Below are 21,759 nucleotides of genomic sequence, written 5' to 3' on the forward strand. Positions count from 1 at the left end.
AGAAAGCCATTTTGCCCATAACATTTTTGATGGCATACACAAGGGTGCTATTGTTACAGTGAGGACTGGAGCTACAAATTTCCTGTTATGCCTTTAAAAGCTGAACAACAGTGCTGTCATGGGTTTTTTTCCTAATAAAAAAGTTTAACGGAAAAAATTTAAATGAAGATCAAACATATTCTGTTGCAGATCCAAGCATGCCAAATATATAAAAGACACAACCTTGTATCAATTGATATGTTTAACTTGTACACATGCTAGTGACCTACTTAGCATGTTGTAAGTTGAATGTCTGGCTCTTGCTGTTGTGTATTGGGTTTGCTCAGCTCTGCGTTTTATATTTGAGTGTTGATTTTGCAAAGCACTTGCAGTAGTAGCCTTGAAATTTCAAATTATTTGTTTATTGTTTCAGACTTTGTATTGCTTCTAGGCACATTCTATACCCAAAGAAATATAGCAACCTTATCATGGACTATCATAATTTTAGGCTAAGGAATATTCTCCTGCTTACTTATGTTTTGTTAAGTAGGTTGTAAATCCTCTTTCTCTTTTTTTTTTTTTTTTTCCTAGACATTAATAGCACTTGTTCAATTACAACAAGCCATTTAGTTCTCTCCTGCCTAATGAATTGAAGTAAGAGCTGTGGAACAAAAATGCCAAGAGGAAGAGAGACTCAGAATTCTTGTGTGGTGTGCCATCTGAACAAACTTTAGGGTCTAATTTTATTATACACATAATTACCAATCAGGTTTGTTACAAAGTACAGAATCTGGAATTATCCTTAAAATGCAGAGTGAGGAAGTTAACCAACTTATTAGTCAGCTGTATCAGTGTACTCTGCGGAGTAATGTATGTAATAGATTTCATTCCTAAAAGATTTTCAACCTGTAAAGCAAAATACTGGAAATAAAAACTGGGTAACATACACTCCAAAAGTATTCCCCAAAAATAAAGAGCCATTTGGTCAACTCAGCTACACCAGATAAATATTTGTTTTCTAAAATCAAATTTCAGTTTCCTAATGCTACTTTAACATTATTCCTTCAGTACAACAAAGGTACTGAGAAGTAATTACAGTGCCAGAAGTATGATTTTAGCTATATACTGCAACACAGTTTATGATCAATAGACATTGGTAAACATTTCATCCACAGAGTCTAACAGCAAAACCAAATGAAGAGAAAATTAAGCTTTCAGCCCACAACAATTATTTCAAGATTGGGCCTTAGGCAACAGGAAAAATGTTCTCAGTACAAGGAAAACATAATCAGTATTTCCATCTGAATAATCTGTTTGAAAAAAAAATCCCCTAATGGTTTGCTTTGGTATATTTAAGTATATAATATGCTGCTTTGTTTTTAAAGGAAACCAAGAGAGAATTCTTTACTGTAATACTTTGTACACTGTAAAAGAGCACACACACAGACCAGTAAAATTGATGCAGTTCCATTTTCATTGTAATATGTTCCCTTATTAACTAAGCCTAACCAACTTGAAGTCGCACAGGCAAGGTAAGGCAAAGATAAATTGTTATTATTCTAGAGGGATATTAACTTCCCCATGGATCTAGATTTTTAATAGATATAAAAGATTCTCGCTTACAATCAGTTTAACACAATTTCTTCTTCTTCAGTATGAGGTAAGTTCTGCGCCCCCTTCCTTTACTGTTTTCCTTTCTAGCCACAGAAAGAGGAAGCGAAGACTCCTACTACCAACCACAGGTTTTATTACTCTATTAGGGCAGAAGCCTAAATTGTGGCATTTTCTTGCTTTCACCTGGGTAGGAGTCAAGAATATGTACACAAACTTCAAGAACTCCTCCATGAGGAGAACTGTTTGGGCAATGGTGCTCCTGAAAGACATAATCCATGAAAATTCCCAATAAATTGATTCAGACACAAGAGTTTACCTCAAAAGAAATATTTAATCTAAAGTAATTTAAAATAGAAACACACTGAAGGTAGCACAGCACTGGAGAGAATCAAAAGCAGCATAGTACAACTACGGTCATTTTCCCACTGGAAGGATATAACTAAAAGATGAGTTTTCACCATCTTCAACAGTCAGAATACGTAAGGAAATGTAACTTCCTTGGAACACAGACAGAATAGTAGATAGAAGCAGCGAAAGAAAAAAGTCTGTGTATCATATAGGCTAAAATCCTGGCTAAACTTTGAGCAACTTACTTTCAGTAACTGAGTTAATAACAAGGCTAATTTTACAAATACGAAATCCTCTGTATTTTTTGGCAGACACTGACTAAAGTCTGAAATTCACAAGAAAATTTGATAAGATTAAAGATTTTCCTATTAAAAAAGACAGTTTGTCCAACTTACTATTCCAGATCTCTAGTCAAAGAGAAGCACATAGGCAAATCAAGAGTTTCCTCAAAGGAAACTGCCTACTCCCAAAAAGCCATTATTTTCCACTGTGGCAAAACTTTAGAGTTAGCTTCACTGAATTAGGGAATCATCAGCAAAGTACATGAGCAACACTGACAAACAGCAACATCATACCTGGGAAAGTAACCCAATCCTGGCACAAGTACACTGCAATTGCTCAAATCCCATAAGCAAAAGCAGGTTGCCTCCGACAAACCCATGACACATGACACTTGCAGTCGTAGCCACAAGGCTGCACCACCCAGTGCAAATAAATGCATTGACCGAACTACAATTGACCAAGACACAGTCAAAGCACCCTCAGTCACAAGAAAGGAGTTGAAAACATCCTCTCTGGGCTCTGCTCTTCATTCAAACAGTATGGAAAAGTACCTTTCAAAAAGACAAATACCTAAATTACAGGATGATGTTAACATACTTTTAAACTGTCTCCCCAGAGATTACAGAAATGCAGTAAGACCTTACACAGAGGAAAATGATGAAGAATTAGCTGGTTTATAAGACAATACTTAAAACTCATCACAGACAGCATTGACTTAATATTGGTGATGTAAATTCAATGTCAAATAAGCCAGCTGAGTGTCCAAGGGAAGGCTGTTATGCCTTTACTGCTGAGGGAGGTTTTTTTATTTGGTTCAACCCCTGTGATGTGCAGAACTGGGTTTATACATTGAGTCAAGCAAGCCATCCTCCCATATGAGAACCCTATAGCACCTTATGTAGCCATGGCTGGTAGAGGACAGCCATGGACGAGTTGGGATCCAAATGGGCTGCAGGCATTGGAATTATAGCTAAGCACAGTTTTATTGCAGGAGAAGACAGCTAGAACATAATGCAAAACATTACGTCTCAAGCCACAGCAATTCCTGAATGAAGAAAGAGTTTTTTAATCAAAAAAAAAAATCCCATAGGAAACATTTAGTCCTTTAACATTACCATGAAGCATATAGTTGACAAAATAAGGAAAATCTCACAGTTCACATTGTAACAAGACAGTCTGAATAGCAAACAGCACCTACAAGGTAGATTAAAGCCCTCTTCTTCGACTGCAGTTCTCTAATTCCATTTGCTGGGCATCATTTTTGATATTTCATTCTTTAGTAAACAGCTGGAAGACAACAATGGCTTCAAAGCTAATACCACTCTCAGAAGTTTAATGCTTAGTTGAAATTTACAGAGTACATGGCAAGTCAAGGGGAGAGAAGCAATGAAAAATACGAATACTCCACTCTTTTCCAATAGATGTTTGTAATAGTTATAGCAAAGAGAGCACACATTTCATACTAGGAAAAAGTAAGACTTGTCAACATTATTTTTGCTTGTTTACACTGCATTATGACTGTTTCATGCCAGAACAAGCTATAATATGCTTAAATTTAAAAAAAACAATAAGCAAGCTATTTTTAATTATTTCTCTAGCATTAAATTATCTCTCACTATACAGCAGTCTAATTTTTTCAGAAGAGGAACTAGTTTTGACAGCAAAGCTATAAAAACATGTCAACTTTTTTTTTAAAAATAAAACAGTTCCTTTAAAAAAAAAAAAAGCCCTTTAAATATACTGGAAATCAAAAAGGCAAGATGAAATATAACCTTAAAAGAGTAATCCAGTGACAGCCTTACTGTTACAAGTGCAGAACATCTTTCTTAAACTCACCTCTCCTCCGTTAACATACTCCATCACAAAACACAAACGATCCTTTGTCTGGAAGGAATATTTCAAGGACTTGCAAAGAAAACAGCAAAATCAAACCAATTATCATCTTATATTAACTCAATGTCTTGCACTGTAACTGTAACAAAACTTAATTTTATCTTTTTAAGTAGAAAATTTTGATTTTGGTAAGAACTTTAAGAGTAATTAAAAGTGCAACTTTCTACCTGGAGCTTGAGATGAATAAAAAAATTGAAATGAAAAAAATGAAAAACTTCCAAGTGTTATCTAATCTCTGCCACATGTCCGCTGATATGAAAACATCATTACATTTAATACATTACATTTATACCATTATTACATTTAATACTTTATTACAATAAAGTATTAAATGGCTAGTAAAACACACAATTTTATATTTCATTTCTTACGGCCATACACAGTACCAGCTATTTCCATCATTTACTTTATGATGTCCACTTCCACAGTGCCCATGGAGAGATTATCATATTCTTTTTCATTTCTCCCAAACGAAATCTTAAAAGTGATCTTAACATCCTGCATGCTTTCATTTCCAAAGCAAGGACTCACTAGTTTCATATTAGGAAATATTAAGAATGCTAAGTGCCAAATTAATATATTAATTTCTGTATCATTTTGAAGTTGCAACAGATGTTATTATCTTAATTGAAATTGTTGACTTATCAATGATACCACAGAAAATCTACAGATGAAGACTTGCCCTAAAAAAAATGAAATGTACTAGAACTCCATGTAACAAGCATTAAGACTCATGTGACAAAACTTGTTGAAGGATAACAGACAGCTAGGAAGATACAACTGCAGTAACTATTGTTGCACTATTCAATGGGAGGTACCCCCTACTCCTGCTTACCATTACACTCTAATTCAAGAAACATTGCAGGATCTCTTTTGTCTTTACTGAATTTCCAAGAATATTTTGGCCCACCAATGTAAATTAAATCCTCTGCTTTCCAAAAGGTTTAAGTTTTTCTAAGTAGGAAAGTTTCCATGCTATACTTTGATATTTTAATACCAAAAAAAAAAAAAAAAAAAAAAATTCCCTGTCTCAAAAAGCATGTTCATTATATTTTGAGATAAAAGAAAGTATTTTTTAATATATTCTCAAAGAAGAGAAATCAAAATTACTTCTGCAGAAGAAATTCAGCTCTAAAGTTAAATAAATTAGTTGTAATTTGTCATGAGTCTCAAATTTTTCATCTTTTCAGTCTTTCCCTTCTATTAAATATTAACCATATGAAGACAAAGGTAGTAGGGTTTGAGTTCTGTGGCTCTGTGAGCTACTTATTTTTAACAAATAGTTATTTTTATTGTTTTACTGAATTCTGAATTAAGTTTTCTTGGTAAGAAATACTTACACCTCTGTGAAATTAATAACTTTTATTTTAAAAGTGTTCATATACAAAAACTACAAAAAATTGCACAACAGTTACACAGTTCTACAATTAAATTTGTTTTCAGTACAGTAAAGCTTTACAAATTTATTAGAAACTTTATTTCTGAATTCTTAATTACATATCCTGATAAAGGATATCATAAGCACCAGATAGGTACTGATTGTTTACAAATCACCATGAGAAAGAATTCAAAATCTGTAAAATATATTCATAATGGATATTAAATATTACCTGCTAATGTACTTAAAACTAGTTCCCAATACTTACTGTTAAAAAAGGGTGCCTGGTGTTTTTCAATACTCTGCTTTCTGTAAGAGTATGAGCCACTTCATCCTGAGAAATAAAGAGGAGAAGAAGTAAGTCTGAATTAAGATACAAAATTTTTATTTAATTAATTATAAGGGAAAGGTCAACACTTTCAAAAAGAGAAGGCTACTGTACAGTTTTGAAAAAAGAAAGAACCTTCACGTCTTTTGAGAAAATATTCGACAAAGCACAATTTAATATATTTTATTTGGTTTTCTTATTTTCTTGCTTTAAAATGAAGTCTTCACATACAATCCAGGGAAGAAAGAAATTATAATATTGGATGTGATAGCTTAAAAACATAGTCATCACAACTTCACAGTTCTGGTATGAATCACCTGAACAATGTATCTACAGAGAGACTAAACCAATGTGTGAGACACATACACATGGAGTAAGTGACAGGCAAATATAAAACCCAGTCTCATCTAGCCAAGTGTTAAGTCAGGTTTTCTGTTTTTAAACTTTCACTTGGTTTGATGCTGGTTTTGTTTCTATCCACCCAAGCTGCCCTGAGGAGCCCAGCAGCGAGCAGTGCTCCTCTGACCAGGCTGACCTCCTTCCCTGAGGACACTGGCCTCATCCTTGGGAATGGGAGATGCCCGCACAACCCCCAACTAACTTCCAGCCACAGTTTGGAAAAGAGGCACTTTGGAGAGAGACAGTGACACTCTCCTGTCCGTGAGCACGAAAGGGAAAGATAAAAATGAGCCCTGTACCAAAGTGATAGAAGGAAACTAACCCAGTCCCTGTGGTTGTTTGCTTCCTGGCAAGCTCATCCATGTTCGTTCCCTGCTCCTTCCACAGGCCCTCTCACCAGCCCCTGGGGTGGGCACCATACAGGTGGCAAAGAAGGAGACTGAGGGGTGACAGCAAGGCCCTGGGGGCACAGCTATGGCCCCTCACACTGCCAGGTCTGCAGAGAGCAGGGCCATGCAGGGGTGAGGGGACGAGGATGGTGGGCAGAGGGCTCGCCCTTACAACATGAGCAGCTCCTGAGGGCTAGGGAGCAAAGCAGAACTCTTAGGGTATTCACAGTATGAATACGCAGCCATTTTATACAATTCTGCATATAATACATGCTGTGAATCCCCCTGGGCCAGGCCTGAAAAGCCACTGGGAAGGTGTAGCCATTTTCTGTAGTGCCAAGCTACCATTGAGCTTTATATTACACAGAACTACAGTCTGCCCTAGTATGACTCAAACTTCAACTGTAATCCTGCAGAAGTAAATACATTTAGTCAGAGTACACGTTATTATTGCCACAAATAATACCAATATAACATTATTGTACTACACACATGCTTATCAGACTATGCTCTGAAGATAAGGTATTATTAAACTGGAAAGTAAACACAGATGTCAGGAGTTTTAAATTAGACTTTAAAAATTGTCAAAATAGGAAGTTGAACAACAACAACAGTCAGTGGTAATAAATTATGATGCCATTTAGCTGAACAGCAGTGCAACACTGAGTATATGCACTACAACCACATACAGGGGGAAAAACAAAAACAGAAACACTTCAAGGAGAAAAACAAGCATAAAGGTTTGTATATTTATTTATTTTTAAACCTCTGTGGTTCGCCAGATATATGGCATAAAAAGCTGGCAATGGCCAGTTTTTCTGGCATTGCCTCAGGAGCCTGTAATACTGGTAGTAATTTCCTCATAAGTGTAATATTAATCTGCCATGTAAACTTAGGATAAACAAATTTAGTCTGAACTGGGCAGATGCTATACAGCTGTTAATGCACCACTTTTCTGCTTCATACTATGCTGTTAGGGGTATAACCTTCCATAGGACTACTTTTTGCACAGGCAGGTAGCAACAGGACACGAGGGAATGGTTTTAAACTAAAAGGAGAGATATTTCAATTAAATGTTAGGAAGAAATTCTTTGCTGTGAGAGCGGTGAGACATTGGGAACAGGTTGCCCAGAGAAACTGTGGATGTCCCATCCCTGGAGGTGTTCAAAGCCAGGTTGGATGAGGCTTTGAGCAACCTGAGATAGTGGAAGGTATCCCTGCCCACAGCAGGGGGTTGGAACAAGATGATCTTTTAGGTGCCTTGCAACCCAAGCCATCCTGTGATTCTAGAGTGTATATTATATCACTTACATGCTGAGTTGGGACTGCAGATCTATTCTACCTAGTGACCATATCCTTAGCACTGATCTCCAGAGCTAAATGCTATTGATAAATCCCCACAGCATGTTCACATGCTGACTGGGCTAGATCGCTAAATTCAAACTTAAACAGTTGCATCTCTGATTTCTTCAAAATTTCTCTACTTTTATATGTACTTCTATCAACAAGAATTTTTGCTCACCTTAGACAAAGTCAGCCAATAACCAGCTTTAACCATTCAAAAATCAGTGATATTGTAGCAGGCAGCAAAGTAATTAGAAAACTCCTAAAATTTAAAAATATGTTTCATCTGTAATTGATACAAAGAAACAAGATGAAATGCTCTGAAGGCTGGAAGGATACAAACCAGCAGCTGCAGAAGAAGAGCTCACAATACCTCCTGAGGATCCCCAGATGCCAGGGGTGAGCAGAACACTGGTCAAGGATGTCAGGCTGGAGACCGAGGCACAGCATGCAGAAACCAGACAGGCTCTGAGACCCACAGGGAAAACCACAGAGCTTGCTGCCAGGTCTTACAGGGAGGGCCACTGAGGTGCTACTTCCCATGCAAAATCAGGAGAGTGCAGCAGCAATACCCTCTGTTCTTCCTGTATCTCCTGACTATGAAGAAGAAAAGGGCACTCTCTGCTGCTGTGTCCAAACCATCTACATGCTGACTAGGCTGTGTGTCTCTGCACACGAGACAGCTGCTAAGGGCACGCAGAACTCATAGCTCAGTCTCTTCAGTGTGGAAGACATAAACTTAAGTCTCTCCCTCTGTAACAGGGCTGGTTTTAATGACACTCAAGGAAATATAATTGTCTTTGCGGCTTCTATTCCTCTACCAAATTTAATCGAAACAGATCTACACATTCTAAAGCTGTTAGAAAGTGAGTGACAGACAAATGAACATAGACTGCAAAACTCTTGTAAGCCCTGTTTTCATAGGCCAATAGGAAAACCAGACAAATCTGAAGGATATTTTAATATTTAATATATGTAGAACAGTATTTTTCCATTCACATTCAATTTTTATGGATACTGATATCAAGCATTCAAAAATCTCAGTCAGATCCACATCCCTCAAAACATCCTTATTTAATAATTGGGATTATTTTTAATTGTGTCTCTCGGTGATAAATGTATGTAGATTTCTTGCTTTCAACTTGTTCTGTGGAAGTGGGATTCAAAACTTCCGAATTGCTAGAAACAAAGCTCAGAGCAGATGATCTAAGTTTAAGCTTGGATGATATTATGACCAAGCAAAGAGCTACTGACACTAATTAAGTGATTGGACAATGCCAGTTTAAATCACTTCTTCAAACACCAGCTTCAGACTGTCCCTATTTCTCAAAAACTGAAGAAATGGAATTGTTAGTCCCATGGATAGCAATCTTGTATAACATAGCAGGAACAGAGCACAGGCCCATTGAATTAAATCTGTTTATCTGAATAAACCTGCAACTGACTTAGAAAAAAACTTGAAGTATCCAATATACCCCATAATGCATTTTTCCTTGTATAAACTCAGATTACACTATAGTCCTGCCCAGTCAACTCTCTGTGTTTAAGCACACTCTAGATTATAAAATATTGGGAAAAGGCATGCAAAATGGCCATACTTTTTTTTTTTTTGCATTCTTGTTTTCTGAAGATACACACATACTTCTATCAAACTAAGTTATCATCAAAAATCAAAACACCTTATGTATTGAATATTGATTATTCCAGTCCTAAAAATGACCCAATATTAAATATATAGCCTTTCTTACCTTTGCAATAATTACTTCTTTTTTCAAAATCTTCATAGCATAGTATTTGCCACTAGCCTTCTCTCGGACCAGGATAACTTTGCCAAACGTGCCTTTGCCCAGTAGTTTTAAGTAGTCAAAATCATTCATTGTCTAAAAGGTGCAAAGAACAAGGATTAGCAAGACATAGGTCATCCACTTCCAACATATAACCAAATCCTACTATCGATAAAATAAGGATAGTTTAGAAAAATAGGCCCACTTCTATGATCAAGTTTGTAATCATAGAATTGTTTAGGTTGAGAAAGACCTTTGAAATCATCAAGCCCTGCAGTTAACCCAGCACTAACAAGTCTACTGCTAAAACATGTCCCTAAGTGCCACATGTCTTCTAAATACCTCCAGGGATGGTGCCTCCATCACTTCCCTAGGCAGCCCGTTTCAATGCTTGACAACTCTTTCAATGGAGAAATGTTTCCTAATATCCACTCTAAAACTCCCCTGGAGCTTTCTTTCATTTTATCACTTCTTACTGGGGAAAAGAGATCAGCCCCCCTCTTCTAGCTACACCCTCCCTTCAGGTAGTTAGAGAACAATAAGGTCCCCTCTGAGACCTCTTTCTCCAGGCTAAACATCCCCAGCTCCCTCAGCTGCTCCTCATAGGACTTTGCCCTAGACACTTCACCCGCTCTGTTGCCCCTCTTTGGACACGCTACAGCATGGATCAAATGACTGAATATTTCCCCTTGGATTATGGGGGTTTCATTCTGCTCCCCCTCTCTGTCTTCCAGGTCAGGGGGGAGCTGAGTACCCAGACAACATTGGTCTTGCTACTGTAGACCAAGGCAAAGGAGGCAGCTAACAGCTATCATTAAACCACCAGGACAAATCATTCAATAGCATTATTACTATAATTCTCTAAAGCCACCTGCACACACTTTTATTTTTACAAAGCACACACAGAACAAAGCCTTAGCCTATATCAGCATTTCAAGCATCTAAGTTCATCAACTCCTGCACTACCAGGGACACACAAGCATGGCTTATCAGTAGGTTCTGCATAACACCAACCACTGCACTGATGGCTTTTTTGAAACATACATGATCCTCACTGAAATATTGTCTTGTAAGACTCTACAGCAGCCTTTGCATTACAGGTGGACTTTTTAAAATTTCAGTACAGATTACAATTACATGGTATTTATATTAATCAATCTGGCTCTGAAAAGGAGGAGGTGGGAAGTTTTCATCTTTCATGTGATTCTATTACTGCCCTAGTTTTGCAGGTTAAACACAGTACATCCAAGAGCTGGTTCCATCAACAGACAAATCCAGTCTAGTAGGGTTACCAGCTCAGCTGGAGTGTGACACATGGTAAGAATATGACCAGATGATCTCAGATTGCAAAGCAGTATAGCCACCTTCCTGAGCTCAAAGTTTGAGTCAATAATCATCTTAGTTTTACAAGTTCATTTCACTGTCAGTTAGAAGCATCAACTCCATGGTCTATGCATTAGATGCAAAGATGAGGATGTAGAGGAAAAACAGAACAATACTGAGAGTGCAGTGACTGCACAGTTGCCTTGAATTGACAGCAGAATTTACTTGGCCAATCACTGTGTGCTTCTACAGCGTATCTGTTGCTGTGCTGTGTTACTGGTTTGGTTGTAGCACCACAAAACCATTGAGTTTTGTGGTGCTGCAACCCAGGAGCCTGGAGAAAAGCAGTTAAAAATTCTAAAAGAAAACACACTCAGATATTCTTGTTATCATACTGTCCCGCAGTATCAGTGACCTTTCTTCCTTTGTGAAAAGAACACCTCAAAACATTTTTAAAGAGTAATTATACTCTGAGTCTCAGTTCTGCTAAGTTAAATATACTTCATCTTGTTTTGTGAGAGAAAAAGATCATCCCTTATCTTTCATCTTCCTAGTGTCTGTTTCTATTACTAGTTGTGGCCTCAGGCAGTTTTGATGAATACTACTGTTCTGGATAAACTTCTACTTGTATTTTCCACAATGGAATTAGTACTTTCCTTATCTCTACCAGAAATACCTCTTAACACTGCCTACATATTTCACACACTTTCCAGATGTAGAGGTATTGGGCATATCCCTGGTGTGCAATAACAAACAGTGGCAGCAAAATATATTCGCTTGTGCAAAAGAACAAAGGGCAGAATTTCCTTCTGAAATTATTTATTCCTTTAAGCTCAAGTGCATGATACTATTATTGTGGATCTGAATTTGCTGTTGACAAACTGTGAAAGTAATTTAGGCAATTGTTCACTCAGAGTCAGTCTGCGATCTGCAAAGAGGTAGAACTGAAGTTCCATCAACCACATCAATGTGCAGTTCCTTAGCTTTTAAGTGTTCAACCTGCAACTTCAAAGCTGCAAAAGGTCTTCAACACTCTACTTAACACCTGGATACCTACCTGTTTCAAAGCTTTATTAAGGAGAAGATGCTTCTCATATATCAATTTTCTAGCTATATCAAGAGGAATTAAATCTTTTTCCCACGTAATTGTTGATTGGTATCTTCTAAGGAAACTAACCCTGATGCTCACACAAACATTTTGCAGTGACAGATCTTGTTTTGCTGCCCAAACCACCTCACATCAGGAGGAACAAAACTGCTTTAGCCCAGCAAGAAATACAGGTAACAGAGATTTCGAAGACTTGGTATAGATTTTACCCACTTTACACAACTGAGTGTGAAGTTAAAGTTTACCACCAGACAAATCCTTTAAGAGTCAACTTTTCCAAAAACTAGTATAATGTGTGGTAACTCACAGTGCATAAGGTAGTATGTAAAGCTGAAATCCAATTCAATCAACTAAAGGTAAGACTCCTCAACTATCACGTTCAGTACTTTGGAAAGTCAGGTTATCTACTCGATAGTTCTACGACAACCATCAAACAGAAAACAATTGCCTTTGAGCAAAAGCACTGAATATTGACAAAAACCCATGAAAAACTAAAAACGCATTCAAAACACAATTCAGGCAGAAGATGAGTAATTCAGGGCAGAATCCTTCACCCATAAGCTATCATGTTCCCTGACAAAGAGTGGCTGACAGCTTTATCGATAAAAAATACTGAGCTAGTGACTGTAACAACTTTTCACTTCTAAGAGTCACAAATTTATGGGATCACAAGCAGCCTCAAAGGAGTAACTTCTCCCACACTTCTGATTTTCTCTAAGACACTGGAATTAGAGAGGGACCATCAGTCTGAATAAAACCAGGCCAGAAAAGCTGCCCTTTGCCCACACACAGAAGGAGGATCTTGGCTCAACTGATCACAGACATCGATTTGATGCTAAGGGCAGCAAGCCAGTCAAATTGAAAGACTGATTTGCCCAAAATTTGCTTACATAATGTTCAGCAAAGCAGTCATGAATCTAGATGCAAGCTCAGTGAAAACAAGTTAAAAATAGATGTATATTTATAAGAGAAAGGTAATAGGTTTGCAAGATTTTGAGCCATGGCTTAACAGCACATTATGGCAGTAGTGTTAGTTCTAAGAATAAAGTCTCCTGATGCTCTCATTCCTTAGAAGCTCAGCAGAAGGCTTAGAGATGATACGCAGTGCAGGGTAACTCAAAAAGTCTGCCAAAGAACACAAGACCTTGGGAGATAAAAACACAGATGCCATAGTTAGGGGTGTACTGAAAACTGGTGGAAAAATGGAAATACTTCCTAAACCTGAAGGAAGCTGGTAAGCAAGTTTGGAGGCTCCCATAAGATTGGATTCTTTCTCCTTCATGATTTTCCCTAGTTTTTTATTCCTACTGTACTCCAAGTTTTGAATATTTTTCTTCATTACATTACTTCTAGGCTTCCTCTGAGAAATCTGTTCTTTATTCACCCTGCAACCTGCAAATCAAATTTGTAAACAAAGAAAAAGCAATGAAGCCACAGGAGACTGCACTAACCAAAAGTTACGACATCCAGACTTCTACAAAACCTTTTTACTCCCCTTTTGGAGTATCTGTTGACCATCTAAACACACCATCCCCTATGGATAATCTGTTCAAAAGAATACACCCTAACATAGGTGTTGAAAATTCCTACCAAAGAAACTAACTTTTTTTTTTTTTAAATTCCTGATGTGCACAATGATTATACCACATGGAGTTTTCATCTGACTTCATCAGGGAAAAACTCTACTAAGAAGTAATAGTACAGCAAGAAATAAAAGCAGTTTGCTAAGAATTTCCAGTATTACAAATTTTAGTAATGTGTAAAACTTAAATTGCACGTTGACACCATTTTAAAAAATTGGGGAAAAGAAGAGGTGCTTCTGGTTCTTCCAGCTAATCTAACCAGGGACATAGCTGTCGTGTCTATTCAAATCAAGTTTCACATCCTAAAGGCTGTTTTCTTTTCACTACCTTTTCAGAGAAGAACAGGCCCAACTCCTCTCTGTCTTGTTTCTTAATCTGATTATGCTCTTCTACTCATATGTGTACCATCTGGTGCATACACAAGCAAAATTCACTGGGCTTAGATGTAAAATCAGGTGACAAAACAAGCTTTTGTCAAAAAAGGACACATTGTGTAAAAATCCCTGAAAGGAAAGAAATCCAATACAAAAAAAAAAAAAAGCAATAAAAATGCATTAAGTCATTTTAACGGAAATGGTTCTGATTACATTAACAACTATGAAATCTTAAATAACATCTTTTCAGAAACATTTCTACAAAACAGAAGCAGTTTTAAAAAGACCTATTTTTCACAATTTCAATTAAGATGGAGGCAGTGGCAATTCGTCATAACGGTCACTTAATATTTTTTATTCCAAAATCTTCTGAGCACCTTTCACTAAAGTCTTCCAACAGTTAGAAATCTGTAGCGGGATAGTGGGATTCTGAGTTTTGGCTCTATTGTTTTTATTTTTTTTTCTTTTTTTAACTTTATTACCTTTTTATTTATCTCTTTTTTTCCCCTAGTTTTGTTATTCTTCTCTATTATTAGGTGTTGAATATCACCATTTTTCATTTCATCTTTGTTTTGTAGATTTCGCTTTTGGCTTGTTGCCAAAGCCATTAAATATTCTGTAGCACTGCCCATACACTGTCCCAGCATATTATTTCAGCATTTCTTAAAGCACAAGTGGCAAGAGAGAAACAAAATGGATCCTCCTCCTCCTATTCCCACAACCCCTTTTGTTGTATGGGAAAACACCCTGCACTTTGAACTAGGAGAGCACATTCCAGATAAACTACTTGTATCAGACAGCACTAATTCTGACACCTTGAAAATGAGTGTTGTTATGCAGTGGTTTTATACTCCACTAAGAGGATACACAGGCTTGGAACAGTGCTCAGATCTTTAATAGAGCAAACCCAAATCCCTTCCACATAATCATGCTGCCTCTCACAAGGCTGACACATCTTAAACACTGCCTCTGTCTTGCTGTCACTTATCATATTTTACCCTGGAGCACAGTCATTAAATATCCATGCCACCAGGCTAAAAGTTCAACGTCAGTCTGACAATTATATGTTCAGAGTATTGTTACAGCTCTATATAATTGATTTTACCTTTTTCTATAGCAGACAAAGGTTAGAAATTTGCATACAATGAAACTACATAAAAGAACTCTGTTTGGACTGCAAACTCAAGTTCTCAAAAATTAGGATATGATAGAACTAAAGATACCTATGACACCTTTGTTACATTCTTAAGGGTATAGTTATCAGCCCTGATTTTTCTACGTTTCTTACTTTATGTAGTGCAACATACAAAACATGCTCTATTAGTAAATAGATAAATGTTCACCATTTCTTGTACTGTTTGTCACTCAAAGGCATTCAGTTACATGAGCTATAAGACTGTTTTGCTTTGTCAGGAGACTTAGTTTTCTACAGGCTTCACTCCTAGCTAGAAATAGTGAAGCCAGTCCTGTGTAAACTGGTTATTATTTTTCATGCAATTTCAGTGCATTTCTTGAGTCATGTCAACTCTGTAAATGAGAGACATCAGTTTGAATGATCCATTCTTCAAGAGTAGTCTATCCAGGACAAAATGGAGACACATAAGCAAACTCTGAATGGCATCAGGTCTTTAAAACATTCTCTTAGCTGTGTGTTTAACCTGTTGACTCTGGAGATGCAACCACAGGTATGTTATAGCCAACAATGCACTTGTTCCTACTTACACCAAAAGCTGTAAAGGACCGCAGAAAAATAAAATGTTGTTTTCTCTTACTTCATTGAAAACTAAAGCAAACTTATTTCCCAAGTTAGCAAAAAACAAGGTCATTAAAAGCCAGATCCTGCTAGCCTTTCTCATGCAAATTACCTAATTTGTACTGGGTATTATTTACATGAGAAAAGGGGCAAATGTACTTGTCCAAAGAAAATATTTTATTACCATACTTCTAAAACAGTAAACAAAAAAAAAAAAAAAAAAAAAAAAGCGGATGAAATAATAGTCAAACAAGAAGCAGAATGTTAGTATGCGCCTGAATGGTTGAACTTTGTTTTTTAGAAGTGCTGTATCAGATAGCATAACAAATAAACAAAACTAGAGCAGTTTGGCTTTATTGAAATAAAACAAAAAAGTAGTTTGATGCTTATAATACACTGAAATTTATGTTGAAATACTCTTCCCTGCATATTGCTTTACCCAACTAGACCATTCTACAAAAGTTATTTACATATGAGCCCTGCCGGTTATTTTTTAAGGTCATTACCTTTCTTTTATGATGGGTTGTTGAAGCATCCATCTCTTCTTCTCCTATATTGTCTATCTGAGAAGTTGGACTACAGTTCATCCTCTCCTCTTCTTGCCTCTGAAGTCTGTCTGCTACAGCCTGGATTGCTTCTGTCCATTCTTCCCTATCATGAACAAGCCAACATCTCTATTAGACACTCATACATTACATAGTTCATAAGGTTTTTCACACATGCTACATTGCTTCAATGTTCAATTCTCATGTTACACAGCAGAAGACTCATATTAATTAATCACTTCCATTTCCTTCCAAATTCTGCGTTTTGTTAAAGTGGTGAAGTTGACCAGAAAGGATCACACTATGTGGGTAATTTCAAGAATTAGCAGTTTCTGATTCTCTAAGTACTTTACTAGTGGAAACTTGAAAGCTCTTGTTCTGGGTATAATACACCTGAGAGCATAGGATGTCATCTCTTATGCAATGCTATCTCATAATAACTTGCTATCTTAAGACACTTTTTGGTATTCCCCCTCTCTTCAAGACATTTTCACAGCAAAAAAAAAAAAAGATTTCTTAAACCATATCACGTGTTCAACTCTTTGTCTGTCTCTTCTTAAAGCTCAGCTTACAGACTTTTTCTCAAATTTCCCTCAAAAAAGGCCCTGAAAGATAACCGAATTCCTACAAGCATCCTAAAAACCTGTGGCTGCACTGAGGGGCAGGCCCAGGTGATGGTTTCTGTGGAGGGACAAGCAGGGCCAGCTGAACAGCACAGACACACCAGGCTGCCCTTGAGCAGGCCACAGCCCCACACCAAGCACAGCACCTGCAGCCTTTTGCTCAGCCAGCAAGGGATACGGGATATTATCGTGGTATTTATCACTGAATGCAGTGCAAGGTACTAAACTGCACAGAAGAAAGACAGGGTGGAGACACAGTACCAAGGTACATGAAAAAAAACCTCCATGTGAAACAACAGAAAAAGCAAAGTTGTTGCTTATTTACTGATACAAAAAATGATAGCCAGATCATAGTACTAGTCTCAAAAGGATAGATGTCCACAGTGGGAAGATTCAGAGCATCTAATCATAGAGAATGGAAAATTTGAGTGCATTATCCCATATCTCCTACGTGCATTAAAGAAGTTTTTGGTACATTAAAAAAGTTAATTCTTAAGAGCTTGTGAATGTTTACTGAAACAAGAAAAACTAATAAGCCAACATAAAATAAATTAAAATAATCATGCTGCTTTCTGTGCCAAAAGAAAGGAGCACATTAGGAGGAGTAAGACAGGAAGGCTGGAAATATTTCAATCCAGGCTTTAGATGTTCAAAATTTAACACTTCAGAGACATATCATGACATAGTTTTGGCTTATTTGAACACACTTATCCCACCTACTCGCAGGCAACTCTTATACTAGTTATGAGCTCAGATAACATTTTACAGAAGCTGACTTAAAAATCTTTAAGTAACTGCTCACATGTGCTCAGAATGTCACAGTTCCAAGTGCTGATTGCTGTGCTGGCCCAGCAGAGACTCTGCTGAGGCTTCTGTGCAAGGATCACAAAAAGGAAAACAAGAATGAAACCCTCACCGTTCTTCTGGAGTGTCTACGTGGAACGTCCTCTCTATGACAGTGGTCCACTGAAGACATCTGATAATGAATGTGTTCGGCTTTGGTCGCTCTGTTTTCATTAGCTGACATTCTAGAGAAATACATGACATTGCCTTTTTTATACGTTGCCAGTTAATGGGTGAAGAGCAAATAAAATTACTCAAAGGAAATACATTCAGCTTATGTATCCCCATTCAGGATCTATCCAGCACACAAGGAAGCACAGAACAGCAGTACAAATGTGGGCTTGAACAAAAGGTAGCAGGTAATAATCATAAGGTGAAGAAAGCAGTCAGACGAATTGATGAAACTTGTATTTTTGTCCATATAAAGAGTGCCATCTCCATTTGTTAACTCGGTCTGTGTTACGAGGGAAAGAAGAGTATTAGATCCTGGATTGCTATAGCATGCCAAGGAAACAGCAGTAGCCACTGGCATATTTTTCCATCTGCACCCAGCAGGAGGAATATGACATTTTCCCTTCAGTGGTAAGCATGTCACAATTACTGATAGTACTGTCACTTTAGGGTAAGATTTATTGTAAAATACCCTAGCTAAGAAAATGCAGATTTTGAAATTAGTCTGATTATTAAATATAGAACAACCCCACACACACCCCCAGTGGGGCTGCCCCAGGAAATCATCTCATTCTCTTTGTGCCCTAGGGCAGAATCAGGTCTACCTATGCTATTTCTCCTAAGTATTTCTCTACACTCCTTCTAAAATCCCCTAAAAGTACTACTTTCAAAACCCCTGCAAGCAAACTATTCTATCCAACTATAAAGAAATTAATTATTTTTATAGCTGGAAGATTTTTCCTAGGATTTAATGCAACTGTTCCTATAATTTCAGCACACTGTTTCTTGTCCTTTTGACTAAATTACTTCATCTTTTCAGCAGCTGACCCTTTTAGACATTTGAACACTGTTTTATCTCCCTTCAGTCTTCTCTAAGTCAATTCAATCAATCTGTCCTCACCAGTAGTGCTTTCAGATCCAAGATCTTCCTTGTTCCACAATTCTAGACATATTATAGACCACCTATCACTCCTCTGTTGTAAGACTACAACCCTGGCGATTCAGGCAATGGTTCGATGTTGCTGGGTATTAGTTCTACGATGCAGGATACTGCACTAAGCACCACAGCTGCAAAACTCTCTGACAAACTAGAACTCCTTATCCATGCAAATATATTTAAACATTTTTGAGACGCTAAGGTTACTCTGTCAAAAATGTTACTTGTTTTCCTGCAGCTACCACAACGTAGACACAAACCATCACATCTCATGTCTGGAATATTATCACTTGTTCAAAGTTGATCCAGATCAAATGTGTGCATGTGAGCTAAAATGATTCATCAGGTTCACAAATCAATCAATAATGATATGGAAAATGAATTCCTGTTCACCTACAATCTGCTGTAACTTCTTTTTGATATAGCTACCACCTACCAGTTGACCCACACCTTTTACTTATGGAGCTTACTATTCTTTATTCCAGTTAATGTCAACGCTTTACAAAAGTCATATGACATGTACCACTTAACAAGGCATGCTTTTCTTTCACAGAAATAAATTATTTTGGCTTGACATATTTTCTCTTCACAAATTCAGGATCCTGAAACCTCAACTATCATCCACTGCAATTTTTTAATTTGAAAAAACAAAGAGTGGAAGTAGGTATGCCTGTCGATAGTATTCTTTTCTGCAGCTTAGCAGAACACCTCAGAAGCTTGACAGACACAGGTATGAGAAAGAGGAGTAAATGCTGTCCTATGCACATGTGTATTCCTTGATGAACAAACTTACATGTTCCCCATACATATATAAATTATTATGTAAGTCAGACTGCTCACTTGTCAAGGAGATGCCATTCCTTTTAACAAACATTTCATAAAAAAAGAGAAACAGTAGTTCACCCTCATTGCTTATACACACTCTGCTAGGTTTTGGATGGAATGAGAGCCATCCTCAACACATGGAAGAAAGATCTACAACAGGATGGACGCAGGAAGAGGGAATTTAACACAAAAGCTGGAAGAGAAACAAGGAGGACAGAAGCATGATGAAGTAGAGCTGCTGAGGGTACCTAACCAGGGTTGTAGCTGGGTGCAATTACTCATGAGATCAAAAAAACCCCTGTCTTCGGGGGTATGGTTGAAGTCCAACTATAATCAGAGTAACACTGAAGGCAGGGTTAACAGGCTTTTTTTTTAACCTCCTCAGCTGTAGTTCCAAGGAATGTGTGGGGCTACCTTCCCAAGAGAAGAGACTAGAAGCATTGTCTGCTCTAAGATTATCTCATCTTACTCCTAACAAAACCATCCTCTCATCTTTAATCCTATCACACTTCAATCATGAAGGCTGAAATTTTCTTTACTGGGTGTCTGCCTAAAGCTGCACACTGCTGGAAAATGCTGCTTTTTGGAGATGAGAATTAAAACTTGGCAAATCAAGACCTTTGATATCCTTTTAGTATTCCTGTGAAAATGTAAGGCATCTGGCCACACTACATGTGGGAGGGATAAGAGTGCAGTGGGAGGAGGGTAAAAATTACAATAACAATTACTAAAGCATAAAATCATTGAAAATCTATGCATTGAGTATAATCCAGAGGCTACAGCTCCCTCCTGCCTCTCCACATGCTAAATTCAAAGCATTTCACTTATATTCATAATGCCTTACCCTCTTCCTCAGACAGTATGAAAAAGAAACTACCTCACTGAGGCAAAATCCAATGTAGAAAGATGGCGTACAGCAAGTTGTTTACAGGAGAGCTGTTAGGAACAAAAGACTAGGGAATAAAGGGAGAAAAGTGGAAATAGGACAGGAAAAAGACTGGAACCTATGTGAGAAAGAAAAGCATGGGAATAGCTAGAGTACAGCTAAACTAGAGTACCTAGTTTAGAGGAAGGAAGGTGAAAAAAAGTTGCCAGGGAGAAAAGAGAGGTGACTGTGTTAGGACAATCTGAAGGAAAAAAGGTACAGAGACAAACCTGCAGAAAAATCTGTACCAACCAAAAAGCACGTCCTCTCCAGTGCCCATGATGGAACTGAAGATTTTGAATTCCACCACTTCTCTTTGCATACATTTAAATTGGATTATTTATGTTTTCCAACTCACGTATGAAAAAATGGAACTAATAGAATTACACATGCCTATGTCCAAATGCTATGTATAATATGGCCTTCACCTATATGTATATAAAATACACTATATAAAGTATAATAAATATATATATAGGTATGTACATTAGGTAAATCTGTATCTAATACACTACTTATATTGCATGTTTTCAGTCAGTCCTCAAAGTGATTATTGAACACGAACAAAACATATGGATGCATATACTAAGCTTTGTAGCTACAAAAAAACCCATTTATTCTGAGTTTTCATTACAGATTATTAGATCAATTAAAGGTAATAAAAAGCACCTTAAGAATTGAAAATGGTTCTGAAAACATAAGAAAAATCCCAGACAAATAACCCCCAAAAATGCCATTTCACTATCACTGGAGGATATTATTGAAAAATAAAATTTAGCAAAACTTAATTAGCTTTGGTAATGTTCTGCTACAAGTGGCTAAAGACTTGATTTCCTCATGGAAGGTTACAATTTAATACATTTGTATCCGTCTCTTATGAAGCAAAAAGGATTTCAGAAAGGAGTGGAGGACCACTGTATTCTCAAAAGAGGTGTACTACCCATCCTTCTCAAGTAGATAAAAATAATTGAAGTCTGCTGATATTTAGTAGCCCCACATGTGTCATGTGCT

The 21,759-nt window shown here is 37.2% G+C and overlaps 1 protein-coding gene across 4 annotated transcripts in view; it reads right to left on the reverse strand.

Annotated features, from left to right (window-relative positions):
• AKT3 (AKT serine/threonine kinase 3) overlaps nt 1-21,759 on the reverse strand; it is a 154,373-nt gene that overhangs the window by 44,202 nt on the left and 88,412 nt on the right. For all 4 annotated transcript variants that reach the window (XR_006015213.1, XM_042023010.1, XM_042023011.1 and 1 more), the window contains 5 exons: nt 17,964-18,075; nt 16,386-16,530; nt 9,703-9,834; nt 5,763-5,828; nt 4,060-4,128 (listed from right to left, as the gene is read on the reverse strand). Coding sequence is in view for 3 of the 4 variants with exons in the window: in XM_042023010.1 (XP_041878944.1) it covers nt 4,060-4,128; nt 5,763-5,828; nt 9,703-9,834; nt 16,386-16,530; nt 17,964-18,075 (524 nt within the window). In the remaining variant the exon portion in view is untranslated. The remainder of the gene's footprint in view (nt 1-4,059; nt 4,129-5,762; nt 5,829-9,702; nt 9,835-16,385; nt 16,531-17,963; nt 18,076-21,759) is intronic.

The sequence above is a fragment of the Corvus kubaryi genome, unplaced genomic scaffold (assembly GCF_017639235.1).
Source record: "Corvus kubaryi isolate FWS band 111438036 unplaced genomic scaffold, C.kubaryi_AGA036_p1.0 37232, whole genome shotgun sequence".
Classification (NCBI taxonomy): domain Eukaryota; kingdom Metazoa; phylum Chordata; class Aves; order Passeriformes; family Corvidae; genus Corvus; species Corvus kubaryi.